The sequence below is a fragment of the Rattus norvegicus genome, chromosome 10 (assembly GCF_036323735.1).
Source record: "Rattus norvegicus strain BN/NHsdMcwi chromosome 10, GRCr8, whole genome shotgun sequence".
Taxonomy (NCBI): domain Eukaryota; kingdom Metazoa; phylum Chordata; class Mammalia; order Rodentia; family Muridae; genus Rattus; species Rattus norvegicus.
The window spans coordinates 70,187,634-70,206,820 of NC_086028.1; the positions used below are offsets into that span (position 1 = coordinate 70,187,634).

The 19,187-nt window shown below is 50.7% G+C and overlaps 2 protein-coding genes and 1 pseudogene across 18 annotated transcripts; 1 reads left to right on the forward strand and 2 right to left on the reverse strand.

Annotated features, from left to right (window-relative positions):
* Positions 1-208: 208 nt before the first annotated feature.
* Positions 209-7,152, reverse strand: Mrm1 (mitochondrial rRNA methyltransferase 1). 5 transcript variants are annotated; one of them, XM_039086490.2, is made up of 6 exons: positions 6,134-7,152; positions 5,821-6,020; positions 5,570-5,663; positions 2,850-2,982; positions 2,649-2,768; positions 209-2,507 (listed from the first exon to the last, which is right to left on the reverse strand). In XM_039086490.2, the coding sequence occupies exons 1-6, from the start codon at positions 6,239-6,241 to the stop codon at positions 2,428-2,430; spliced, it is 735 nt and encodes a 244-aa protein (XP_038942418.1). In that variant the 5' UTR covers positions 6,242-7,152; the 3' UTR covers positions 209-2,427. The 5 variants fall into 5 exon arrangements, with proteins under 5 accessions (XP_038942418.1, XP_038942421.1, NP_001102302.1 ...); XM_039086493.2 differs by lacking the exon at positions 5,821-6,020 and having other exon boundaries at positions 6,134-6,272; NM_001108832.2 differs by having other exon boundaries at positions 1,115-2,507; positions 5,821-6,498.
* Positions 7,153-8,003: 851 nt separating this feature from the next.
* Positions 8,004-18,102, reverse strand: Dhrs11 (dehydrogenase/reductase 11). 13 transcript variants are annotated; one of them, NM_001014119.2, is made up of 7 exons: positions 17,705-17,963; positions 13,900-14,109; positions 10,304-10,398; positions 9,603-9,732; positions 8,936-9,028; positions 8,678-8,743; positions 8,004-8,556 (listed from the first exon to the last, which is right to left on the reverse strand). In NM_001014119.2, the coding sequence occupies exons 1-7, from the start codon at positions 17,849-17,851 to the stop codon at positions 8,515-8,517; spliced, it is 783 nt and encodes a 260-aa protein (NP_001014141.2). In that variant the 5' UTR covers positions 17,852-17,963; the 3' UTR covers positions 8,004-8,514. The 13 variants fall into 13 exon arrangements, with proteins under 13 accessions (NP_001014141.2, XP_008766291.3, XP_038942294.1 ...); XM_008768069.4 differs by lacking the exon at positions 9,603-9,732 and having other exon boundaries at positions 8,936-9,071; positions 17,705-18,102; XM_039086366.2 differs by lacking the exon at positions 8,936-9,028 and having other exon boundaries at positions 17,705-18,102.
* Positions 11,735-12,429, forward strand: Ube2i-ps4 (ubiquitin-conjugating enzyme E2I, pseudogene 4; annotated as a pseudogene).
* Positions 18,103-19,187: the final 1,085 nt, after the last annotated feature.

Consider the following 19,187-nt stretch of genomic DNA (forward strand, 5'->3'; position numbering starts at 1 on the left):
CTCAGCCTGAAGACTTGAGTTCAATCCTCTGAACCCATATAGTAAAAGAACTGACTCCAGAAAGTTGTCCTCTGACCTCCACATGTGTGTTGTGAGGCGCACGTGCGCGTGCGCGCGCGCACACACACACACACACACACACACACACACACACACACACACACACACCTCTGAGAGTGAGAAGCAAAGAAAGGCAAGAGTGGGCTCCTTCCCCGGAGACATTTGTTTATTTATTTTTAAAGGTTGACTTATTTACGTATATGGTATTTTGCCTGCATGTACACTTGCACACCAGAAGAGGGCATCAGATCCCATCACAGATGGTTGTGAACTCAGGGCCTCTGGAAGAGCAACCATTGCTCTAACCACTGACCCATCTCTCCAACCCCTGGAGACTGTTAATTAATTGATTTGGTGTCTCTGGGCATTAACAGCCACTCTCTTCCCTACCCCATGGCTCCAAGGCACAGGAAATGTTAGAAATCTCTATTTGAGTTAATAAAAATGACAAGACGATACAAAAGAAAAACAAAACCCGAATCCCTGCCCTAGGCTCTCGAGAGAGGCAGCACATTGTTGGGCTCCAGCTCAGCAGACCTTGCAGCATCTGTGGGGTTGGGGACACACAGCTCAAGATGAGAACCCCGGTGGGGAAAGGCGCTGACAATAGGGTTCTCTGTCTTTCTTGGGATGAAAGCTTTAAGGCAGTTGCGGGCCCTGTTCATCTTCATTATTTGCCTGGGTTTGAAATCACCTGGGAGACACACCTGGCTGTGTCCAGGGAGGACTAAGGGATGACTCTCCCTGAGTGTGGGGAGCACCATCCCATGGCTGGAGTCCTGGACTAAATGAAAGGGAGAAAGGGAGCTGAGCACCAGCATCCTTCACCCCACTTCCTGCCTTGATGGGGTGCATTGCCTCACACCCGCTCCTGCTGCTATGTCTTCCCTGCTATGATGAACTGACAGTATTTCCTCAAACTCAAACCCTTCCCTCAGATGTTTTTGTCAGATATTCCCCAAATAGCAACACTACAGGTCCTCTGCAAACAGATTCAAACTTTGTAGTAAGTGTACATAGCTGTTAGGATCCTACAAATCAACTCCAGGGAGAGTACAGGGGAAGGGGCTGTTTGTTTGTTTATCGAGCACCTACTACATACATCCTTCGAGGATACAGAGAAGGCCTGGAGGCAACTCATCCCCGCTCTCACAGCCTCCAGGGTTACAATTCAAGGGTCGATGTCCTCCCACCCCACACTCAGGGCTGTCGGTCAGAGATGATCTGGCCCTGTGTGGAGACAGTTTTGGTTTTGTGACAAGAGATGGTATAGACTCCCTGTCATCGGGAGGATGGCATCTCACAACGCCCAGGACGGTACCTACAGCAAAGAACTGTCCAGCCCAGGGCTCAGATACAGCTCGCTGGGTGGGGTGAATGCTGTGCTTGCATGAAGCTCTGGGGTCTATCCCCAGCAACGTATACATTGGCCATCGTGGTGTAAGAAGATCAAAAGTTCAAGGAAATCCTCAGTTAAATAACAAGTTTGAGGACACCAAAGGTACACAGAACATTAGACCCGGTCTCCCTTCCCAGCAGCACACAGCAGCTGCTGTTTTGGCCTAGTTTCTTTAAAGCTTATTAGGTGTTCCAATGTGTAGCCCAGAGTGAGACCACTGCTCGGTAATATCACTTCTGCTCCACTTGTGGGACGCTGGAGGAGGGGTCCAAGCCTAGTGGGTTGCACAAAAGTGACCCTGACTTCACAGCCTCTCAGACTCAAAAGCAACAAAGGCCTGGGATCATAGGTTCCCTCCACTGGGCTGCACTGGCCAGTGTCTGGAAGCTGTTGGCTATTTTCCCTGTCTCTAATGGGTCCCTGCAGAGAGGGGTCTCCCTGCAAGGGGCTGCAAAACTATGGTGCAAAGAGCAAGACTGCCACCTACTGGAGAGATTGGGCATGACCACTCAGCTGCTAAGGGCTCAGTGGATGGAATCTGGAGTCTTATCCCCATCACTCTGAGAGATAGGGCTATTATGTACCTGTTCACTCAGCTTCCCTCAACAAACTCACCCTCACATTCCACACACCCTGCACTGGACTGCGTGGTTCCTCCGCCTGCCACGGCAGCCTCCTGACTTCTAGCAGGAGCCAAGACAGATACTGTCTGTCCTAATCCGTCCTGGGAATTAGCAAACTACCATTTCCAACTGGAAATGAAACTTCTTTTGGTCTTTAAAGTCTCCTGACTGTAGCCAACAAATAGGATCTCACAAGTCGAGGGTCCATTACATCCAAGCCTGAGGATGAATGTGTGACTCATCTCAGACAGTCTATGTCAGCCCACATTTGCCCTGTTTTTCTGACCACGATGGTAGTCCTGGGTACTGGGCCTCTCTGAGTCCTTCAAACGTAGCTAAGGGTTCTCAGGAGTCTTGGAGACGTTGTCCTCTCTCCTGTACAGGGAAACCCTTCTTCTGGCTGCAAATGGAGTGTAGAAGAATTCCTAAACGTGAGGGAAGAGGGAAAAGATCACAAACACAGGCAGGACAAGAGACTTGTTTTACACATACAAATGAGGCACAGAGGAAATGCTTGCTCGGGATAAATAGTCAGAAAGGAGAGGAGAGGGAAGGTGTTGACTCACCTGTAGCCACAGACACATTCAAGGACTCAAGGCCGGGAGGCAGGTGGCGTCCGGGCAGAATGGTAAGGAGCAGCTGGCAGGTGGCGAAAACCCCCTGGGACAGACCAGAGCCCTCATTGCCTGCAGAACACGATGAGACAGTATTAGCGAGCCCCAGCCAGATGTCCACGTACAAATACAAAGCAGGTACAGCCTACCTACCCAGCACCAGGAGAGTGGGCCGGTCCCAGATGAACTCTAAGCAGCTAGTGACGGGGACCTTGGAGGACTGGGAGATCTCAGGACCTGGGCAGCCCACCGTGCCCACCACGAGCCACCCCTGCTGGGCCTTGGCCTGGAAGAGGGAAGGAAACCATGTGCTGGTTCACTGAATCTTCATCAAAGCCATGGTCAAGGAGGAGCCCAGCCTTGCACACACACATTCACTGAGAGATGACTTCAACTTAGTCAGGAAGTCAGGACCTCTACCCGGCCAGGATCTGCTCTGGGCACTGAGGTTGCCCAAGAGCACGCAGAATAAAATCCGAGCTGTGTGGCTGAAAGCAGATCTAAAGATAACTAAGGAATGAGTGTCTTGTAGACAGCGGGAGAAGGTTCCAGACAGGGAGATCTACAAGTATGGAGGCATGAAGGCCCCGCCCACCTGTCATACCTCAGGACTGTTAAGTTGGCAAGTGATAGGACAATGGCCACATAGGGTTAGGTCTCAAGGGCCACTGGAAATATAGGGCTTTTATCATGATATAAAAGTGTTGAGCCGTTGTCTGGCTTTTTTGAGATATGAGCTCATGGGATGGAGAGATGGCTCAGAGGTTAAGAGCACTGATTGCTCTTCCAGAGGTCCTGAGTTCAAGTCCCAGCAACCACATGGTGTCTCACAACCATCTTCTGGGGTGTCTGAAGAGAGTGACAGTGTACTCACATATATGAAATAAATCTTAAAAAACAAAAAACAAAACAAAACAAAAAAAAAAAACCAGGATTGGGGATTTAGCTCAGTGGTAGAGCGCTTGCCTAGCAAGCACAAGGCCCTGGGTTTGGTCCCCAGCTCCGAAAAAAAGAAAAAAAAAAAAAAAAAAAAAAAAAAAACCAACCCAGGCTGGCCCTGAACCCATGGTGGTCTTCCTGTCTTAAGTCTCTGAAGTACTGAGACTACAAGTAGATCTCACAGACCTAGTGCTTGAAAGGTTATGAGCAAAGTGATGCAGTCTGACCTGGGTCTCAGCAGAATCATGTCTGCCATGCCGAGACCCAAACCCCTGTCCAGGGAGCTGGGAACTCAGACGAGAGTAGCAGAGGAAACAGTAAGAAAGGATTTGGGGGCATAGCTGTGGGATCAAGACAAATCAGATAATGTCTGACTGAACAACTGAGCAGGGTAGGTCCTAGAAAAACAGATGGTCAGCCTTGGAAATGGGGAATTTGAAAGGCCCACAGTGGGAGTAGAGGGAAAGAGACTGGTGGATCCCTGTGAGTTCCAGGCCAGACGGATCTACAGAGTGAGTTCCAGGACAGTCAAGGCTATATAGAAAAACCTTGTCTCAAAAGTGAATGAATGAATGAATATGGGAGCTTAAGCCACAAAAGGGCTCATGGCATAAAGGCACTGGCTACCAAATCTGACACACACACACACACACACACACACACACACACACACACGAACTTGAGAGGCTGAAACAGGAGAATTGTGAGTCTGAGGTTGGCTACATAGCCAATCCTTTTCTCAAAGAGCTAAAACAAGGGGAAAATGAAGCTATGAGACTAGATTTGGAAAAAAAAAAAAACATTAAATCAATTACTTAAAAGAGATCCAAGGCCTAGGGAGGCCAGAAGAGGGCATCAAATCTCTGAAAGGAGGAATTATAGATGGTGGTGAGCCACCATGTGGGTGCTGGGAATCAGGCTTCAGTTCTCTGGGAGAGTAGTCAGCACTCTGAACTGTTAAGCCAGCTCTCCAGTCCTAGTACACGTGACTATTAGGGACTGAAATATGACTATTTCAAATTGAGATGTATTATGTATAAACATTTTAAGATGAGGTTTACACATCTGTTAGGAGGTTGACACAGGAGGATTTCTGTGGATTTGAGGCCAGCCTGGGCCACACAATACCCTGTCTCAAATTTTTTTCATTAATATTTAAAATGTTATGTTTTAAAGATAATATTTGTGGTATATTGTATAAATTTATGATTCTTTTTAGTTTTTTGTCTTTGTTGTTGTTGTTTTGTTAAGACTGGGTCTCACGTAGCCCAGGAGGGCCTTGCAATGAATGATCTTACTGTCTTCACCTCCTAAAACCTGGAATTATAGGCGTGTCATCAGGCCTGCTCTCTTTACTTTTCAGCTTGGTTACTGGAAAATCTGAAATTAGACACGTGGTTTGAATATAAGTTTATTACAGCTTTCTTTGGCCTCTTTTCAAGGTTATTTTCTCACTGAGGGATGGGGGTGGGGACGGGGAAGGACAGAGGTCAGAGGGACGGCCAAACGCGAGGCAATGCTGCCCCCTAGGGTCTATCCAGGAAATACACAGCTAAAGTACACTAAAGCTTGCCCCTTGCAAAGCCTTGTTTAAATCGCTTTCAAGTTGACTTTCTATTCCAAATACCCACGACTCCTGTCCACCAGCTCTCTCGAGTGCTGCTGAAGTCCCATGGGTGTCAGACATTGACTTGCTGACACAGGTGGCCAAGTCGTGTAGTAAATAAAGTAAATGAGGCGAGGAAATCTCTAACCAGACGAGGCTCTATTTTAAAGGCCTTGGGATCCTTCCCGGTGGGACCTAGAAGGTCGTAGGAATCAGTGCCACCACGTCCCCTTCTCTTCCCCGACCCCCAGACCACTGCTACCTGGAGGTAGCTTTAAGAGCTCGAGCTAGACTCATTGCCTCTTCTTCCCCTCTCGCCCAGGTTTACCTGCAAAAAACTCGCCAGGTCAGGAGAGGCGAACACGTCCATCACTTCCATGGCCCCAGCGCTGGCCTTGCTGACTACTGGAGTAAGCGGACAGCTGCAAAGGTTCCCCACGATCCGTGTTAAACCCGGAAATCTCAAGCCCCGCGCCCTATACACCCCCGGGATCCCCACCAGGTGCTTAGGAACTTGGCTCCGCCTCCAGCTGGGGGGGGTGGTGGCGGGAGAGGGGCAGAGTTAAGGGACGTCCGTGCCTGTTTCTCCGGCTGGTGATGACCCTGTCTACTCCGAGGAAGTAAGCGGAGCGCATCACAGCCCCAAGATTGCGGGGATCCTGGATCCCCTCAAGGACGAGCCACAGTTGCTGAGGGTCGTCGCCTGAGCTCGTGTCTGCCGCCTCATCGCAAGGCCGAGGTCGCAGCCGGCTGACCTCCATGCACACGCCCTGGTGCACCTGGTAGCCACACAAGGCATCCAGTTTCTGCCGCCTGGGCCTCAAGACAGGGATGCCCCGAGCCTCGGCCACCCGGAGCAGCTCGGCCCGCTCCCCCTGCAGTCCAGCCTTACCGGCCTGGAGCAGGAGCCGGGCCACGTGCCGGCGGGCGGCCCGCAAGGCCAGGAGGCATGGGGACACGCCAAACAGACGTTCCAGCCTCTGGGCTGGCGCCAGGTCATCAAGAAGCAAGCGACTCAGCTCCTCCCCGCCAGGCCGCTCCCCGGGCCGAGCCACGGAGGAGAAATGGCGGGCAACGAGGCGATTGAAGCATCCGACCGTCCAGAGGAGTAGCATTGCTCCAGCAGCGCCCGGAACTCTGTAACAGACTGCTGGGGAGAACACGTTAGCCTCCCACACCTCGTCCCCGCTCAAAGACTGCCCACGACCTGACACTCGAGCCTAGACAGTCGCCTCCCAGACTCCCACGTGGGTCCCCAGCTTCCGGGTTCTGGAGGCCCAGCCCCCTGTCCGATGACGCACGCGTGGGCTTGGCGGCAACCATGTCTCCACAGCACCCCCAACAGGACTGGCTCGCACTGCCTCCACTGACGCTGGCGAGCTGAGAGGCTGTGCAGATGCTGAGCTAACCTCCCTACCTTGGACTGCTCTGGGTAAAGGGAGAAGTCAGGAGACTGGGATAGCCGCATTCAAGAACTCATCTGCAAAAACCAACTTATGACAATGGTTCGGCCACCTGTTCAATTGTCGGTCTTGGTGGCTTCCTACATCCAGGCACAATGTCATAGTTGGGACTTTATCTCAGAAGCTTATCCTGTCAGACCCTCAGCACTAGCCAGCAGAACTCCAAGAACATTTCCCATCTTCCCACGACTGAAATGAAAAGCCCCAATGAGCCTATCAAGCGACCGATGCCCTTAGCCCACAATAATGCTGGGACTCCTTTGCTCACTGCTCAGACTCTACTAATTCTTTTCAGCCCAGTCTTTTTTTTTTTTTTTTTTTTTTTTTTTTTGTTCTTTTTTTCGGAGCTGGGGACCGAACCCAGGGCCTTGCGCTTCCTAGGCAAGCGCTCTACCACTGAGCTAAATCCCCAACCCGAGCCCAGTCTTTTAAAATATCTTTTTAAACTTTTTTTCCCTTTTCCTAATACTTCTTCTTCTTCTTCTTCTTCTTTTTCTTTTTCTTCTTCTTCTTTTTCTTCTTCTTCTTCTTCTTCTTCTTCTTCTTCTTCTTCTTCTTCTTCTTCTTCTTCTTCTTCTTCTTCTTCTTCTTCTTCTTCTAATGTGCATTGGTGTTTTGCCTGCATGTATGTCTGTGAGGGGGTTGGGACACCTAGAACTGAAGTTACAGTTGCAAACGGCCATGTGGGTGCTAGGAATTGTACCAGGGTCCTCTGGAAGAGCAGCCAATGCTCTTAACCTTTGAGCCATTTCTCCCCTCCCCCCACCCCTTTTTAAATCAATGTCTCACTAAGCAGCCCTGATGGATGGCCTGAAACTCGTTGTGTAGTCCAAGCTGGCCTCAAATTCACGGGGATTCCCCACTGCTTATGCTTCTCAAATGTTGGAATTAAAGGTGTGCGCCACTCTACCTGGCTCCAACTTATTTTATTTTTCGAAATTCTTTCACGTGTGTGGACGTATTGTCTGTCTGTATGGCTGTGCACTACATGTGTGTCCGGTGTCCCAGGAGAAGAGAGGAGGATGTAGGATTCCCTGGGACTAGAATCAACCCATGGACTCTGGGAATCAAGCTTGGGTCCTCTAGTGCAGCCACTGTACGGACTTATTCACTTGTGTGTTTTGGAGACATGTGTATCCTTGGCTCCTTGGCTGGCCTCAAACTAACCATCCCCTGTTCCTACTCTAGAAGCCATGTTCCAAATCCACCCACCTTTCCATTTCCCGGAAGAAATTCTGAGACACCAACCACACCGATCACCAAGGGTGAAAAACCTGAAAGATACTTCTGAAGGCAGAGGAGGTTGCAATCTTGCTCTTTAATTGTGGTGAAATGTAGGAGACAGACCCTGATACTCTGTAGCAGTGGGGACCCCAGAGAAAGGGCCAAAACCTGGCTGGAAAGCTGAGGGAGGGGAGGGTTTGGAAAGGGGAGCCTGGAGCCCTGGACAACCATACAGGTAAAAGATGAGGCCTCTGCTGCTCCTACACTAAGGGGTAGGGGGTAGGGTACAAAAAGGATAGAGCAACGCCCCTTTTAGCCACATCCTTTTCCTAGGTCACAGGAGAGCAAAGGTGAGGGAGCCCCAAGAGGGGGACTCGGAAGAAGTTAGATAAAATAGTTGCAATTACATCTTCTCTCCCAGCCCATTTTTTTTCACATTTGTAACGGGAATAACCTGACGAACTGTCTGTCCCTTAGTGAGGTGGATATAGAAAGTAAGATCCAGGGCCCAGAAGTCAACACCTAAAATCCAGAGGCAGGAGGCAAGCCGTGAAGGGTCGGGGAGGTAGGCACTCCCCACAGAACACTAGGTCACCTGTTCTGTGGGCCTCATCTGGATGTCTCCAACCTGTGGAAGGCAGAAGGCTTGAGGCTGGCACCCCCTTAGCTTAGGGACTCCCTGCTGCCCCTCTGCTGGGCACGGCTAGGCTCTTCCCAGTGGGGAGACAGCTCCTTAAGGCCACACTCACCTGAACATGTGGAGGGGTGCTGAGAACATAGATGACAGCCTCGGCCACGTCCTCTGGTCTGAGACACTGAGGGCAGGGGTGGAGGGTGTTGAGACAAGAGGAGTCCTGACCCTGACCCAAGTTCCTTCCCACCCTGAGGGACTCTAACATCCACATTCCCACACCAACCAACCCCCAGGAGTGACAAGCTCAGTAGAGGGTACAGTCTAAGGGGACTAAGGGACTGAGTGGCTTTCCTAGGCCCAGAAGAAGACCCACCTTTATGTGTTCATAGGTGGCAGCTGCTTCCCTAGGGTCCTTGTCATAGAGTTTGAAGGCAAACTGTGTCTCCACCAAGCCTGGAGAGATACACTGGGCCAACAGAGAGGTCCTGCTCAGCCTGAACTTTATAGGCCTTGAGGAGGTTGAGGGGAAAGGATCTAGTCCACAGGGCTCCTGTTTCACAGTGACATCTGTCTCATGTCCTCAACTGTCCTCCTCCTTCCAAAGTCAACACTGAGAGTTCCGACCGGCAACTCTCACAAGACCCTTTACATGGAGCCCTTTCTATGTATTTGGTTGATGCTTTATAAAATGGTGTTCCTTAAAGCATCATTCCATTTCACAGATGTGAAGACTGAGGCTTAGGGAGGCTCAGTGATTTACCCAATCATGTGGTTGTCTAGGGAAGAGCCCAGAGAGCTGGTATCCAGTCACTGTGTGTGATTTCCCTTGGTCTCACTCCATGTTCCCTTCAAGTTGTCCCTCTCCCACTCAAAGCCTGAGTCTGGCCCTTGGCTTTGAGGTGACAGTCCCTGTAAGGTGCAGCAGTGCCCAGGATTTGTGCACTGTTGAGCCCAGAGGCGCTCAGCAGGCCTTCCTGGGCATGCACAGGCAGGAGGGCTGGGCCCACGCCATTCCCACCAGGGCTAGACCACAGCCTCACCGTGGCCCGGATATGGGTCTGGGCCTCCAGAAGCTCTTGCCTTAGTCCCTCTGTCAGTGCAGTGACGGCATACTTAGTCGCACTATAGAAATGGATCACAGACTGGGGTGGGACTCGGTGGCCACACATGCTGGGTGGAAGAAGGGAAGGGGAGAGAGGACAGAGTAAAGCTCCAGAGGCATGGGCAGTGCTCCTATTATCCTGGTCAGCCTACTCACCCAGAGGGAACCTCGTTGGAGGGGGCTCTGATGGCTACCCCAGTCCACGGAATAAATCTAGTCTCTGTAGTCTGCACCAGCTCCTGAAACCTGCTTTGCCTGGAAGCTGACTACACACTCGCGACTGCAGTCAGACAGCTTCCCAATGTTGTCTGTGTGCTTACTGATATATGCCCCCAACAGATAATGGGCACTCCTATGGCAGAGCCTGTGCAGTCTCTTTGTATCACAGAGTGGATTGATCCCAGGGCCTGAACAAGAGGCACGGTGGTGCTCGGTCCCAGGCATTGGCTATGGACCGCAGGGGCTGAGCTGCCCAGTCTAGACTGTCAGAAGTGGGCATTCCCCTTCGTCAGAATCATGCTGTTTGGATATTAAATCCCTACTTTACTACAGAAGAAACTGCTGTCTAGAGGTTGAATGAGCTGTGACAGATAGATCTCTAGCTGAAGGGTGTCCCAAGACCTGAGCCACAGGTCTCACCTGTTGATGTTAATGATGTGCCCGTCATCGACATTCCGCTCCTTCATGGACTGGTAAGCTTCCCGAGTGCAGATACTGAGGGCCAGCACGTTCACCTGTGGGCCAGGGAAGGCAACAGTGTCTCCAGCTTGGGCCCCATGAGCAGGCGTTAGAGCTCCGGGGGTGGCCAGGATGGGGGTGTCTTCTCTGCAGATGACCCGCCCCTCACAGCTGCCTCCTCTAGCTGACAGCCGAGGCAGCTCCTTTCCTGGCTGAGTCTCTAGGAATGAGCCTCCCACCCAAGCCCAGGACACTCTGCCACAGTCAGACCTCTGTCCCTCACGAAACCTGTCAGGGACAGTGTCCAGATCTATTCCCTCCTAAACAGATTGAAAGGCCTCTTGGAACGGCCTAAATGTTTTCTTCATACAAAGAACCCAGCCCGCCTCTCCCTGCCTCTCTCAGCCACCCTACACGAATGTAATCCCCACCCATCATGTATGGCGGAGGCTCACACACCTGCCTTTAACCTACACCCTGGCAACAGTCCCAGGTGTGGGGAATCTTCAGAGGGTGGGGTTGCTGGCCACTCCCGGCAGCATTGACCTCAAGTCCTCACCATTCTTAGAGCAGAGGTCTAATGACCTATCTGCTCTGAAGCACCAGTCTACTGTCTGCTCCACCCATTAGCCTTGCCAGAGAGGCCAGCAGAGATAAAGTTTTCATCGGATCCTCCTGCCTCCCCCCTCTCCAGAGGAGAGGGGCAGCTGGCAGATTAGCTGGTTCACTTTATCAGGTGTCACCCAGGCATCAGGACGGGACACCCTCAGCGAGGACTGCCTCAGCAGCTCTTGGGTATTAGGATGGAGAAAGGGCTCAGCCCCGTTTCTGGTCCTCTGGACAGGGTGGGATTGTGGGGAATATGGAAGACAAATGAACTCCTAGGAGCAGGCAGGAAGCCTCCTAGGTCTAGGGCCTACTAGGAAGGGGCTAATGGACTTAGGTGATATTCAAAACAAAGGGGCCTTTGGGCACTTAGGGGTCTCTCATTTTACAGATAGGCAAGTTGAGGGCCAGGTTTAGATAGACGCATCTACACGTAAGGGTTAGCACTCTGATCTCCCAGAAGACACGGCTTCATTTTCTTGTTCAGTGCTCCACTTCGAAGTACTTATTAATATGCCAGGTGCAGGGAGGGCTATGGTGTCGCTTTCAGCCTCTCAAATGCTTTCACACCCTAAAGAAGTGGTTCTTGGGGCTGGGAATTTAGCTCAGTGGTAGAGCGCTTGCCTAGGAAGCGCAAGGCCCTGGGTTCGGTCCCCAGCTCCGAAAAAAAGAACCAAAAAAAAAAAAAAAAAAGAAGAAAGGTTTTGTTTATGGGGCGCGGAGGGAAGTCCCGAGACAAAGGAGCGCCGCCGCCTCTGCCGCCGCGACGGTCCGGGCCGCGGTCGCCCAGGGACTTTGAATATGTCGGGGATTGCCCTCAGCCGACTTGCGACTTGCGCAGGAGAGGAAAGCCTGGAGGAAGGACCACCCTTTTGGCTTTGTGGCTGTCCCAACAAAGAACCCTGATGGCACGATGAACCTGATGAACTGGGAGTGTGCTATCCCTGGAAAGAAGGGGACTCCGTGGGAAGGAGGCTTGTTCAAGCTACGGATGCTTTTCAAAGATGACTATCCGTCCTCACCACCAAAATGTAAATTTGAGCCACCACTGTTTCATCCAAACGTGTATCCTTCTGGCACAGTGTGCCTGTCCATCCTGGAGGAAGACAAGGACTGGCGGCCAGCTATTACGATCAAACAGATCTTATTAGGAATACAAGAACTTCTAAATGAACCAAATATTCAAGACCCAGCTCAAGCAGAGGCCTATACAATTTACTGCCAAAACAGAGTGGAATATGAGAAAAGGGTTCGAGCACAAGCGAAGAAGTTTGCCCCCTCATAAGCAGCGGCCCGGGCTCCATGACGAGGAAGGGATTGGCTTGGCAAGAACTTGTTTACAACCTTTTGCAGATCTAAGTCGCTCCGTACAGTTACTAGTAGCCTGGGAGGGTTGAGCGGGCGCCATTTTCCATTTCCGCCACTGGCATATTCAGTCTTTTGTATTTTTGATTATTGAGTAAAACTTGCTTTTATTTTAATATTGATGTCAGTATTTCAACTGCTGTAAAATGATAAACTTTTGTACTTGGTAAGCCCCTAGGAGCTAGTTTCTTCTCGTCGCGCTCGGATGCAGGCATGCTTCCCACTGTTCAGAGCTCTGGCCTCCAGCTGGCTGTATGACAGAACCACACTGTCCCTCCTTCCTTCCCTACCCTCGTCCTTCTCAGAAACCTGGGCTGTTGCTTATGAGCCTCAGATCCAAAGTTGGCCAGCATCTCCATTCTGCACCACTTCCTTTGTGTTTATATGGCGTTTTGTCTGTGTTGCTGTTTAGAGTAAATAAACTGTTTATATATAAAAAAAAAAAAAAAAAAAGAAGTGGTTCTCAGCCTTCCTAATACTGAGACCCTAATACAGTTCCTTGTGTTTATGCTGACCGCCAACCATTTATTTTCGTTGCTACTTCATAACTGTGATTTTGCTACTGTTATGAACCATAACGTAAATATCTGTGTTTTCTGGAGGTCTCAGACAACCCCTGTGGAAGAGTCACTTGATGCCCTTCTACAGGGGTCATGACCCACAGGTTGAGAACCACTGCCCTATAAGACAGCCCAGATGTTGGAAACACATGTCTTCTAGGTTGCGTTTGACCTGTACATGCTCTTATTACATTTACTTATTTACGTGTGTGTGTGTGTGTGTGTGGGTGTGTGTGTACGCACGCGTGTGTACCCGCGCGCGCGTGCGTGCGCACGCGCCACACTGCTCATACGGAGGTCAAAGGACAACTTGCAGGAGCTGACTCTCTTCTCCCACCATATGGTTCCTGGGTATTAATGGTAAGCACGTTCGTGCACTGAGCCATCTCCCCAGCCCCTGGCCTGAACATGCTCTGAAGCATAAGACAGACTCCCCATTTCTCTTAAATCAAAGATCTGCCAATACAGCAGGGGAGCAACCAACTTGTAGCAGGGGCCACCCACCCCTTTACAAAGTCATGTGCTCTCCCACACTCTATAGACCATACCCAGAGACAGTTGAGTTTGTGATATTGATGATTTAGGGGTCAAAATTAATTAGGGATGCAGGTAATGTAAACCAATTAAGTTTGACAGGATTGAAGCTCAGAGGCTTTCATGAACTTGCCTGAACCGCACAGTTACAGCGGGGCTGGGTGCAAATCTAACTTTTCTCATCCCTGTTCCCTTTCATCCCCTAAAACCATGATCCCAAGTATCTAGCATGGGTGGGGACATTAAAAAAAAACAAAACTATAGTCCTCTCCCCTGCAATCTTTCTTCCATCCCAACTAATCCACAGTTTAAGAACTATCAGCAGCTGGAAGGATATTTATCCACTCACTATCCTTGTGAAACGAGTAGTAAATGGGAAATCAAAAACTGCCCCGGTGGGAAACTGTCCCCAAGGTCCCTCTGTCTTGCAGGCCCCTGGTTTCTACTCTCCCCTCACCACCCAGCCTCTGGCCCCGCTTCTGGAAACCTTACATTGAACATGTCCTTCCATCCACTGGTGCTGCCTGAGAGCAGGCTGTCAGGCCGGGCCATGCCGGCATTGTTGATGCAGATGTCCACACCACTGTGCTGGGATCGGACGGCTGAGAACATGGAGAGGATGTCCTCCTCATTTGACAGGTCACATCTGTAGGGGATCAAAGTCCCGGGGTAGCCTGCACTCTTACATTCAGCAGCCAGCTCCTATGAAACCCAACAGGGGTCTAACTGGGGTGTGCTGCTCATTCCCAAACCTCCTCACCCAGGGTCAGCCTCCCCTCCCCCAACACTACCCAGAACGCTCACGATAGTGGCAGCCATCTTTTGGCCATATGAGAGAGGCAGGGTCTACCCATCCCCAAAGCTTGGTCAAAGTCCAAGGGGATAGGGAACTCCCCGAGTGAAAGAGAATAATCAAGTCCATTAAGAAGGAATCTCACATATACATGAAAGTCTTCAGTGCTAAAGAGAAAGGAGGAGGCAGGGGTCCTGGGACAAGAGGGAAATTTCTCTTTGGCACTTTCCCCAATACCTGGAAGTAAATCTATATATACCTCTGATGCTACACCATTCTGCCAAGAGACCCTGAGCTGGTTACCCCAAGGCCCCAATTCTCTTCTCTTTAACATCAGGCAGTCCCTCCCTCCCAGAAGGGCTCAGTCTGAACTGCCACCTTCTCTTCCCAGAGGGCAGACAGAACTTAAAGGTGAGTCCTGTACAGAGCTCTCAATGCAGCTCAATCTCCTCTTTCTCCCTACAAGTGGTCGGGATGTCAAGACGTACTCTCTCTAATCCCTACTGCCCACCCCAGCCTAAGTTTTCCCCACCCACTCTTAGACACCAGCCACTAGACACTCCCTGTGTCAAGTCCTCAGGACATACTGTAGAGCCCTGAGAAAGCAGAGCCACTGTGCATAGAGGGAACTGACATTTAGAAGTTGGAAGCAAGTAGGCTGTGGGAGGCCAGTAAGTGACTGAGCCTTGTGAAGGTGACTGTGTGCATGCAGTGGGGTGCGGGGAGAAGCTGCCCTAGAGGAAGGCCAATTTGGCCAACTGCCCTGGCCTAGAGCCCCTTTCCTCCTTCCCAGTGAAGCTAGAAATAAAAGGCTCAATCAGGTGACCAAATAAATTCTTTCCTGTTCTTTTTCTTTTTCTTTTTTAAGACTGGGTCTCTTGGGGGTTGGGGATTTAGCTCAGTGGTAGAGCGCTTGCCTAGGAAGCGCAAGGCCCTGGGTTCGGTCCCCAGCTCCGAAAAAAAAAAAGAAAAAAGAAAAAAAAAAAGACTGGGTCTCTCTATGTAGTCCTGGCTGTCCTGGATCTTGATAGGTAGACCAGGATGGCCTTGAACTCACAGAGATCCGTCTATCTCTGCCTCCCCAATGTTATGTCTGGCTCATTCCTGCTGTAACTCTCTGCAAGTTAAAAAATGGTACCCCTCTGGGACTCAGAAGCCCCCTACCACCTGATTTTACTGTTCATAGCTACCTCATGGAATAGGATTTCTCCCAGTAGAATACCAGAATCCAAACTTAGTTTTGATATCAACAAATTCACCAACAAATAAAAACAGATAGTGAGCAAGAAACCCAGGAATTCACCCTGCTCCAGACTAAAAATCCCCAACAGCAAAGCTGTGTGTGTATATATGTCTGTGTGTATGTTTATGTGTCTATGTGTGTGTGTATCTGTGGATGGGTCTGTATGTGTGTATGTCTGAATATGTCTGTGTGTGTGTCTGTATGTCTCTGTGTGTGTGTCTGTATGTCTGTGTGTGTCTGTGTGTGTGTCTGTATGTCTCTGTGTGTGTGTGTCTGTATGTCTGTGTGTGTGTCTGTGTGTGTGTCTGTATGTCTCTGTGTGTGTGTCTGTATGTCTGTGTGTGTGTCTGTGTGTGTGTATCTGTGTGTGTGTCTGTGTGTGTGTCTGTGTGTCTGTGTGTGTGTCTGTGTGTGTGTCTGTGTGTGTGTCTGTGTGTCTGTGTGTGTGTCTGTGTGTGTGTCTGTGTGTCTGTGTGTGTGTCTGTGTGTGTCTGTCTGTGTGTGTGTCTGTCTGTGTGTGTGTGTGTCTGTGTGTGTGTCTGTGTCTGTGTGTCTGTGTGTGTCTGTGTGTGTCTGTGTGTGTGTGTCTGTGTGTGTGTCTGTGTGTGTGTGTCTGTGTGTGTGTCTGTGTGTGTCTGTGTGTGTGTCTGTGTGTGTGTGTCTGTGTCTGTGTGTGTGTCTGTGTGTGTGTCTGTGTGTCTGTGTCTGTGTGTGTGTGTCTGTGTGTATCTGTGTGTGTCTCTGTGTGTGTGTGTCTGTGTGTGTGTGTCTGTCTGTGTGTGTGCCTGTGCGTGTGTGTGTGTGTGTGTGTGTGTGTGTGTGTAGAACATTACTCTCCTGCCATTGCCTCTCCTTGCTTTACTTCTGCCATCTCCATTTCCTCTCCAAAATGACCTGAAATCGGGGCTGTCCCCACACAGCAAAGAGGTTCTCTGTTAATGACATGCACCCACCCTAGGGCTGAATGATCTGCTTGGAGATTCCCTTAGGATTCAGGAATTCCCTTTCTGGCTAGCTTAGGGTAGAGAAGTGGAAGAGAAGGCAAAAGTGACCTCAGAATTAGGGAATCAAAACTAAAAACAAAAAAAAAAAAAAAAAAATAGGGAATCCAGTTGTCCAATCCCTGGCCTTAATCCTCTTGGCTCCAAAGCTGGGGCTGGGCCCTGTACTTCTCCAGGGAAAGGGAGGGGCGAAGTGAGGCAATGGTGAAGCAGGTGACCTTGGGATTATCTGAGAGGCTATAAAGTGTACCTTTGGTCAGTAGTTGGGGAGGGGACAGTCCTCCTTCCTGCAACACCTTCTCCCTTTGCCTCCACCCAAGGCCTCCTTACCCTTTTCTGTCAGAGGACTTTGAGCCACGGTGAAGACAGAGCCCTGCAGGTAAGGACTAACACACACACCTGATGGTGGTCCTGCCAGGGCAAACAATGGGAATTTCTCTTGTCTTCTCCCAAATGGCTATCACCTCCCCATCTTTTCTGAGCTGATGCTGCTCATAACTCTAGGAACCCCCAAAAGCATATCAAGAGAAAAACTAGGGAGTTCTGGATCCATTACACTTGGTCTTCTCAAGACTTAACACGTTTAATGCCCTATTTCACCTATTCAGCCCCACCTAGGAAAATGAATTGGGGGGGGGGGAGAAGAATCTATAAGTAAATATTCCAGTCACCATTTAGGCTCATGGCATGTGAATTGAGCCTCAGATATTAATTGAAAGGAGAGCTAGCTTCCACCCTAACCCCACCTTCACTCGTGGGTCACTCAAAACCTCTAGCTTCTTGCTCATTGGTTGGCTAGCACTTTACTCAGTGTGGCTTGGATGAGGTCTGGAGACAAGAGGAAACTAGCCTAGCCACTTAGGCTAGCCAGTTTTCTTTCCTTCTCCCTGGCTGCCTAGCTAGCCCTTGACCTCTGGCTTCCTCTTTCACCTGCCAGTATGGGGTGTTGGGGGGTGGGGTGGGGGACAAGATGGCAGGGGTAAGAGAAGAGAATACCAGGGGTCAGAATTTGGTACACTGTGGCTCAGGTTATCAGGAGTGAATGGTTCTTTATAAAAATAGGACTTAGAGAGAAGGTAGGTCCTCTCGCTACTAAACTCCTGTCCTCAAGGCCGTTGCAAATGGTAGCAGGCTGGTAAGAGCAGGGTCTCTGGCTCCGTCCACCGCCACTCTCCCTCCCCGACTCAGAGCCCTACCCCGTGGAAACGATGTCCCCACCCACCCGCCCCCGAGCGTTCCCGCTGCCCAGCGGAGCCTTACCTCGATGTTGCCAACGGTGCGGGCACAACCCACAACCTTCAGTCCCTGCTGGACTAATGCCCGGGCCACGGCCGCACCGATGCCCCCTGAGGCTCCCGTCACCAGTGCCAGCCGGTCGCGCCACCGCTCCATGCCAGCTCTGGTCATGGTCCCGAGCCGTCTGCCCACCTCGTTCGGCGAACTAGGCACTGGGATCGCGGAGTTTAGTCTAGAGTTACTGAAGCTCGGTAGCTCCCTGGTCACTGCTGGGGCGGGCGCGGGCAACTTGGAAATGTTGGAGCTGCGCCTAGACCCAACCCCTTGCGGGCCGGCCTCCGGCCGGGGCTCCGCCCTCGGGACCTCCACACTGGGCCACATCGCGTCGGAGTGGCCGCCTTTTCCGGCCACGCCCACGTCCCCGCGCGAGCCTGTCCCTCCCGCGGTAGGCGGAAACCGCACAGCCTTAAGGGTAGGGGCCCACTGGCGCGGAAGTGGGCCCTGACAGCCGGTAATTTGCTTTTACGGTGAGCGCTTCCCTTTGTGGTGGAGAGTCTCCTGCTACGAGAAAGAGAACGCACGCACTCAAGGCCTCCTTTGCTTAATCACTCCTACTTCCAGAGGCCTGAGGACAGGATGGGGGAACTAAAGATTTCTCTAGTGCCCTCCCAAACCACTGGTGACTGACACTGATTCAGTCTAAAAAAGCTTAAGTGTCTCTGCCACCAGTTGACCTGAGGAAGGGCTATTATTCACTGTACCCGATCCTTTGGCCTTACTAGCCAAGAAGTAGATAATTAAAATACCCAAGTATCGTACTCTACACCTAAATGGCACTATGGTCTCCAACTGTCTGACTGCACCCATTCCCAAGTCCTACATGGGTGCAAATGTTACACGACGTACATCAATTGTTACCCGCAAGAGTAGACAATTTAAACACCACGTGGCAGGCATATCTTTAAACATACATAATATACCCTTATATGATTTTTGTTGTTTTTCTCTTGTGCAGGAGATTCAACAGAGGGCTCTACTACACGGCCTGGTGGCACAAGCCAGTGAGGGGACATAGTGACAGGTCAACCAATTCAAGGTCATCCTTTACTACAGAGTGAATTCCAGGCCAAGCGGAACACGAGAACTTTTCTCAAAAAGAAAACAGTAACACTGGCACATAAATAGGTGTGATTGGCAGCCCAGTCCTAGGACAGGAATGTGCCCAACCCTTTTCATTTTATTCTCCATTATTAGGTTGTCAGTTTTGTTCACAGCAGGACTCTTATTTTCTGGCCACTCAGAATTTAAAACTGCCTGATATTGCAGGTGGTAGTGGTGCCTGCCTTTGATCCCAGCACTCAGGAGGCAGAGGCAGGCAGATCTTGAGTCTGATACCAGCCTGGTACACAGAGTCAGTCCCAGGACAACCCGGGTTACAGAGAAACCCTTTCTCAAAAAAGCAAACAAACAAACCCAACAGTCTGATGTCTACTTTCTTCAGACAGCC